At 37.6% G+C, this 7,500-nt stretch overlaps 1 protein-coding gene across 1 annotated transcript in view; it reads right to left on the reverse strand.

The window, feature by feature from the left end:
• Positions 1 to 103: 103 nt before the first annotated feature.
• LOC147469968 (tubulin alpha-1 chain-like) overlaps positions 104 to 7,500 on the reverse strand; it is a 42,844-nt gene continuing 35,447 nt past the window's right edge. The window contains exons 4-9 of the mRNA XM_086545816.1: positions 5,361 to 5,489; positions 4,862 to 5,061; positions 3,019 to 3,193; positions 2,513 to 2,665; positions 1,378 to 1,541; positions 104 to 531 (exon numbers count right to left, since the gene is read on the reverse strand). Of these exons, the coding sequence (XP_086401942.1) occupies positions 396 to 531; positions 1,378 to 1,541; positions 2,513 to 2,665; positions 3,019 to 3,193; positions 4,862 to 5,061; positions 5,361 to 5,489 (957 nt within the window). The 3' untranslated portion in view covers positions 104 to 395. The remainder of the gene's footprint in view (positions 532 to 1,377; positions 1,542 to 2,512; positions 2,666 to 3,018; positions 3,194 to 4,861; positions 5,062 to 5,360; positions 5,490 to 7,500) is intronic.

Raw genomic sequence — 7,500 nt, forward strand, 5'->3', positions numbered from 1 at the left:
AGGATAAGAACATTATGATAATAATAATAATGATAGAAATAATGATGATGAAAATAGTGATTACTATAATAAGGATAATAACAACTATAATGAACCGGCAAATAATAAGATAAAAAACAACAATAACAATTCAACACACAATAAGATAAGAAACACAAAATAAAACAAAAAAGAAAAACAAGAAATCCAAATCCCTGTTCCTTCGAAGCAAATCCTTCATAAAAAAAAAGAAATACTAATGAAAATAAAAAAAACAGGTTCTCCCCAACGAGGAGGATCAAACAGAAGAAGAAGAAAAACAAAAACAAAACAAGAACCATACTCATGAAAATAAAAACAGGAAGATAAAAAGAAAAAGAAAAGAAAAAAAAAAAAAAAACGGTTCCTTTCTGGTCCTAATACTCGTCTCCTTCAATCTCTCCATCGGCATCGGCAGAATCCACGCCCACCTCTTCATAGTCCTTCTCGAGAGCCGCCAGGTCTTCGCGGGCTTCGGAAAACTCTCCCTCCTCCATTCCTTCGCCCACGTACCTGGGGAGACAACGGTGAGGGGCATCAGGGTATATTTTATTGTTATTATTACTTTTTTTTAAGTTTGAATTATCTTTTTTTGAGCTTTGGTATTTTTTTTTTTGTTTGATGACTGAATGACTGTTTTTTTGTTTTTTTAAGTTTGAATTATTTTTTTTTTTTCTTAAATTTGAATTATTTTTTTTTCTGAACGTTGGTATTTTGATTTTTGCTTGTGTCTTTTTTCTGAGTTTTGAATTACTGTTTTCTTAATTTTGAACTGCTGTTTTTATTTTTTTTTCTTAAGTTTGAATTATCTTTTTTATTGAGCTTTGGTATTTTGATTTTTGTTTGTGTTTTTTTTTCTGAGCTTTGAATTACTGTTTTCTGTTTTTTTCTTCTTCTTAATTTTGAACTGTTGTTTTTATCTTTTTTCTTAGGTTTGAATGAATGTTTTTGTTTTATTCTTTGTTTTGCATATTTTTTTTTCTTGACTGAATTTTTGTCATATTTACACTCAACTCTCCAATATCCTGTTCTAAGTTTTGCATTCAACTTTGCAATATGATGAGTAACTTATTTATTGTAAATTTATATGTATGTATTAATCGTATATAATTAATTCATTCTATTATGAATGATGAAAAAAATAGTTTCTTGTGTGTGTGTGTGTGTGTGTTTGCATGCGAACGTGTATACGTATATGTGCAAACGTATATGAGTGGACCAGCAAACGTAAACATGCATATACACGTATGAACATATACATACAAAAATACAAACCAAAATACGCGAACATACACACAAGACCAAGCACACATACCCACCCACCCACATACCTCCGCACTCCAACCCACACCAACTCACCAGTGAACGAACGCCCTCTTGGCATACATCAAATCGAACTTATGATCGAGTCGCGCCCACGCCTCTGCAATAGCGGTGGTGTTTGAAAGCATACACACGGCTCGGGACACCTTGGCTAGGTCTCCCCCTGGGACGATGGTCGGCGGCTGGTAGTTGATGCCCACCTGGGGGAGTGGAGTGGAGTGGAGACGTTGAGGTGGTTGAGGTGGTTGGGGAGGTTGGGGGAGAGGGGGGGGGGGTTAGAAAGAGAGAGAGGTCGGTTGGGGGTTAGATTTTAAAAAAGGTATGTGGTTGGTTGTGGATCACGTGATTGATTGAGGATCACGTGATCGGTCAGAGATTAAATTTAAAAAGGACACGTGATTGATTTAAGATCACGTGATTGATTGAGGATCACGTGATTGGTTAGAGATTACCGGATTGGTTGGAGATAAATCGGTTGATTATTGGATATTCCGTGATTGGTTGAGGATCATGTGATTGATTTATGATCACGTGATTGGTTAAATATCACGTGATTGATTGAGGATCACGTGATTAATTGAGGATCACGTGATTGATTGAAGATCACGTGATTGATTGAGGATCACGTGATTGATTGAGGATCACGTGATTAATTGAGGATCACGTGATTGATTGAAGATCACGTGATTGATTGAGGATCACGTGATTGATTGAGGATCACGTGATTGATTTGTGATCACGTGATTGGTTAAAGTCCTTCGATTGACTAAAGATAACTCGATTGATTATGATCCCTTGATTGATTTAAGATTCATTGATTGGTTAAAGATCCCTTGATTGATTTATGATCACTTGACTGATTAAAGATCACTTATTTGTAATTCACTTAAATGGATTTATTTTGTCATTTCGACGAAGAGAACGAAGTGGTCAACCAAGAACAACGTCTTATAACGTCTTATAAGTGATTTGGGTAGTTTGATTGACATCATTGCTACATAGAATTCAAAATAACAGGAAGCACATAATACTGAACGCCTTTAGAATTCTAGATAGCTTGCTAAATATCAGTTCAAGGTTTCTTTCTTATCCTGAAGAAGAAGAAGAAGAAGAAAAAAAAACATACATGAAAAAAAAACAAAAAAAAAACGAGAGTTTGGGAAAATCTTGCCTTAAATCCCGTAGGACACCAATCCACAAACTGAATAACTCTTTTCGTCTTGATGGATGCAATTGCAGCGTTGACGTCCTTTGGCACCACGTCGCCACGGAAGAGCAAGCAGCATGCCATGTACTTGCCGTGTCGAGGGTCACACTTCACCATCTGTGCATGTTGAAGTGGGTGGTTAATTTGCATAAATGGATTATGGATAATTCTACTGTTATCATTATATTGTCGTTGTTTTACCTTCTACGTATGGTTAGATACCTCACTATAATTACACTATTATTGTTATATACATAGTCTATGTATAATTATATAGTGTAAAACCACTAATAAAAACCATTTAACCTACAGTACAACCATAAACCACCCACCAAGTACCTACACCTAACCTACCAGACACCGTAAACCTACAAATACCTATACAAATACCTTACAATCACACCCTATGAACCTCCTACCAAAACGAACTTAAAATCTAACCCAAAGTACACAATCCACACAACACAGACCTGATTGGCAGGTTCAAAACAGGCGTTAGTGATCTCAGCAACAGTCAGCTGTTCGTGATACACTTTCTCCGCCGATATAACGGGCGCGTAAGTCACCAAAGGGAAGTGGATACGTGGATAAGGAACCAAGTTAGTCTGGAATTCAGTTAAGTCGACGTTTAGCGCACCGTCGAATCTGGAAGGAAAAAAAAAGACGTTCAAGATGCGTGTTTATGTGATTCCTGTATTTAGGAACTACGGAATTTCAGTCCATTAGTGAAACTTCGTTGAGGAAAAAAAAACAACTTAAATGTGGGTTTTGTTTTACGTATGTATGGAAAATGACATAATCTGAGTACAGGGTAGTGTCAACATGTGAATTTTGATTAACAATTTCCTGTTTTCTTTGACTTCCTCATGTCTAGCGATATATACACATCAAAATAAGTTACTGTATCTTAAAATGTGATTTGTATATTTGAATTGAGCAGTTAAGCAGTTCATATACATTAAAATGATAGTCAGTAAAGACATTTATATGAGATTTCTATATATTTAAGAGTCAAGAGATACTCAGTAAAATATATTATAAAATCTTTGGTTAATATATTAACATTTACCAATTAAGTGGCACGTAAAAACCATAATTAGTAATGCAGGTATATTTCTGTCAAGTAGCTTTTAATCACAAATAAAATTTTCAATTATAAAGCGGGTTGAGGGACAAGTTAATTAATATCTCTATAACACCAATTGGGATTTGAAATATTAACTGATAAGTTCGAAAATCGAGATGTTTTATTCACTAGTTAAAAAGGAAAATATTTGTTAATATTAATTTTCCCAGGTTATTTAGCATGTTAATTGACTCAATATCAGATCTTAATCATATCTTAATCATGATTATCATGATGAATATGAATGATACATATAAACTCATGAAATTGATATTTATAAATAAAAAGTACCCACATATATGTTGAAATACATGCATTTATATGTGTGTGTGGAAAGACACAGAGAGAGAGAGAGAGAGAGAGAGAGAGAGGGGGGGGGGGGGGGGGAAGAAAGATAGAGGTAGAGAGAGAGAGAAGAGAAGAGGGAGAGAGAGAGAGAGAGAGCGGGAGAGAAAGGAGAGAGAGAGAGAGAGAGAGAGAAAGAAGAGAGAAGAGAGAAGAGAGAAGAGAAGAGAGAAGAGAGAGGGAAAGAAAGAAGAGAGAGAGAGAGAGAAGAGAAGAGAAGAGGAGAGAGAAGGGAGAAGAGAGAGGAGAGGAGAGAGAAGAGAGAAGAGAGAAGAGAGAAGAGGGAGGGAGAAGAGAGAGAGAGAGAGAGAGAGAGAGAGAGAGAGAGAGAGAGAAGAGAGAGAGAGAGAGAGAGAGAAGAGAAGAGAGAGAGGAGAAGAGAGAGAGAGAGTGAGGGAAAGAAAGATAGAGGTAGAGAGAGAGAGAAGAGAAGAGAGAGAGAGAGAGAGAGAGAGAGAGAGAAGAGAAGAGAAGAGAAGAGAAGAGAAGAGAAGAGAGAGAGAGAGAGAGAAAAGAAGAGAGAGAGAGAGAGAGTGAGGGAAAGAAAGATAGAGGTAGAGAGAGAGAGAAGAGAAGAGAAGAGAGAGAGAGAAGAGAGTAGAGAGAAGAGAGAGAGAGAGAGAGAGCGAGAGAGAAAGAAAGAGAAAGTAACTAGCATGAATTGTGCGTATGGTTACTTATTTATTAATGTGTCACATCCAAACCACGAAAAAAGGAAACATCACACAACTTCTCAAAAAAAAAGAAGAAAACAAAACAAAACAAAAAAACCTTCAGAATCCCACCAACTTCTCCCTAACAGAACGACCAACCAAAACTTTCCCAACGGCTCCCGTGCTAACCTGAGCGAGGCCGTTATAGAAGACACGATCTGTCCTATTAGGCGGTTGAGGTTCGTGTAAGAAGGGCGTTCAATGTCCAAATTCCTTCTGCAGATGTCGTAGATGGCTTCGTTGTCGACCATGAAGGCGCAGTCGGAGTGTTCGAGGGTCGTGTGTGTCGTTAGGATCGAGTTGTAAGGCTCAACGACCGCCGTGGCGACCTGAGAGGAACGACAAGAGGATTCTTGTTTCAAACGACTTTCAAAAATAACGGACTCGCTTGTGGATTCGGGGCGGTTCACGTTATAGTGATATAGTGATTCCGTGGAATGAACGTATGCCCAGAAGAATTGGAACTTCTTGGAACTTCTCAAATAAAAGCTTTATATACGAGAAACCTAAATACCTAAAAGAATTGGAACTTCTCAAATAAAAGCTTATATATATCTACGAGGAACCCAAATACCCAAAAGAATTGGAATTTCTTGGAACTTTTCAAATAATCATAATTACAACTAACCTGAGGAGCTGGATAGATGGCGAACTCGAGTTTGCTCTTCTTGCCGTAGTCGACAGAGAGACGCTCCATAAGCAAGGACGTGAAGCCAGATCCTGTTCCGCCGCCGAAGGAATGGAAGATCAAAAAGCCCTGGGGAAAAAAGGGGGCGTTAATGAAGTTAGGGGAAAATAACTCGAAAAAAGAAAGAAAGAAAAAAGGGGAGGAGGGGAGAGGGACGGAGACTAAAGAGACTTGGGGGAAAAATTAGAGACTACAAAGGAGGGAAGAGGGACAAGGAGATAATGAAGGATAGGAAGGAAGACGATAATGATAGATCAAAAAGCCCTGGGGGAAAAGGGGGCGTTAAAGAAGTTAGGGGAAAATAAGTGAAAAAAAAAGAAAAAGAAAAAAGGGGAGAAGGTAAGAGAGACAGAAACCAAAGAGCCTTGGGGGTGGGGGGGGGGGATAGAGACTACAAAGGAGGGAGGAGGAACAAGGAGATAATGAGGGATAGGGAGGAAGACGATAAAGATAATCAAAAAGCCTTGGGAAAAAAAAGGAGAGAAGAGGGGAGAGGGACGGAAACCAAAGAGCCTTAGGGGAAAAAATAGAGACTACAAAGGAGGGAGGAGGGACAAGGAGATAATGAAGGATAGGAAGGAAGACGATAATGATAACCAAAAAGCCCTGGGGAAAATAGGAGGCGTTAAAGAAGTTAGGGGAAAATATCTAAAAAAAATAAGAATATAAAAAAGCGCAGAAGGTAAGAGGGACGGAAACCAAAGAGAATTGGGGAAAAAATAGAGACTACAAAGGAGGGAGGAGGGACTAGGAGATAATGAGGGATAGGGAGGAAGACGATAATGATAGATCAAAAAGCCCTGGGGGGGAAAAAGGGGGCGTTAAAGAAGTTAGGGGAAAATAACTCAAATAGAGAAAGAAAGAAAAAAGGAGAGAAGGGGAGAGGGACGGAGACTAAAGAGACTTGGGGGGAAAAATAGAGACTACAAAGGAGGGAGGAAGGACAAGGAGATAATGAGGGATAGGGAGGAAGACGATAATGGAAGATCAAAAAGCCCTGGGGAAAAAGGGGGCGTTAAAGAAGTTAAGGGGAAAATAATTCAAAAAAATAAAAAAAGAGAGGAGGGGAGAGGGACGGAAACCAAAGAGCCTTGGGGAAAAAAATAGAGACTACAAAGGAGGGAGGAGGGACAAGAAGATAATGAGGGATATGGAAGAAGATAATGATTTTTCAATGAGCAACAGGAAAAATATATACAATAGTTACTCGTCTCGTGATGTCGAAATTCCCGATTATCTATTTATCAGCTGTGTGCTGTTGGTCTTACGAATGGAAAACATCATATATAATGTCTTTACTTATTTGATGTAAATATTTTATTCCTGATGTCAGGTGAAGTGGTGATAAGTATGATGGTGATGAATGTAATAAAACAAATGTGTATGATTGATGTTCATTGTAAATATTAATAGGTATAGTAGGTTTTAGATGCAAATCTGTTGTCATAAAGAATGCTGTACCAGTATCATTATAGGTAAAGAAAGTGTGACAGACATAGAAAGAGGGAAATAGAGAGAGAGAGAGAGAGAGAGAGAGAGAGAGAGAGAGAGAGAGAGAGAGAGAGAGAGAGAGAGAGAGAGAGAGAGAGAGAGAGAGAGAGAGAGAGAGAGAGAGAGAGAGAGAGAGAGAGAGAGATGAAAGCAGGAAGAGAGAGAGTTTATGATTAACCTTAACATTCCATTGTTTATTCTTCTTATCTATCTAATAGTTGAATCATTCAATTAATGAAACTTGATCAATTATTGGCAGAATATGAAAGCACAAAGTCAAAACACAAAATATTAACTCGATCCTGCAAAACATGTTATCCTTGCTAGTTAAAAGAAATGTTTACAAGCCGCATATCTTATCATAATTATGATCAAATCCAGTAATATTTATCATGAAAGGAAAGAAAAAAAAAAAGAGTGAGTGAATTATACCCGATTGTAAAGATCAGATACCTTGTTTTAAGAAATAAAAACTGACAATACAGATGTTATATAAGAATTAAGATAATAAACTAAAGTAAGTGTAAATCACTTCGACTGTTTCCTCTCAGGATGAATTAGACTCACCTTTATATATCATAGTGATTTC

The sequence above is a fragment of the Penaeus japonicus genome, unplaced genomic scaffold (assembly GCF_977035675.1).
Source record: "Penaeus japonicus unplaced genomic scaffold, GWHDUDI00000001_assembly GWHDUDI00000017, whole genome shotgun sequence".
NCBI lineage: Eukaryota > Metazoa > Arthropoda > Malacostraca > Decapoda > Penaeidae > Penaeus > Penaeus japonicus.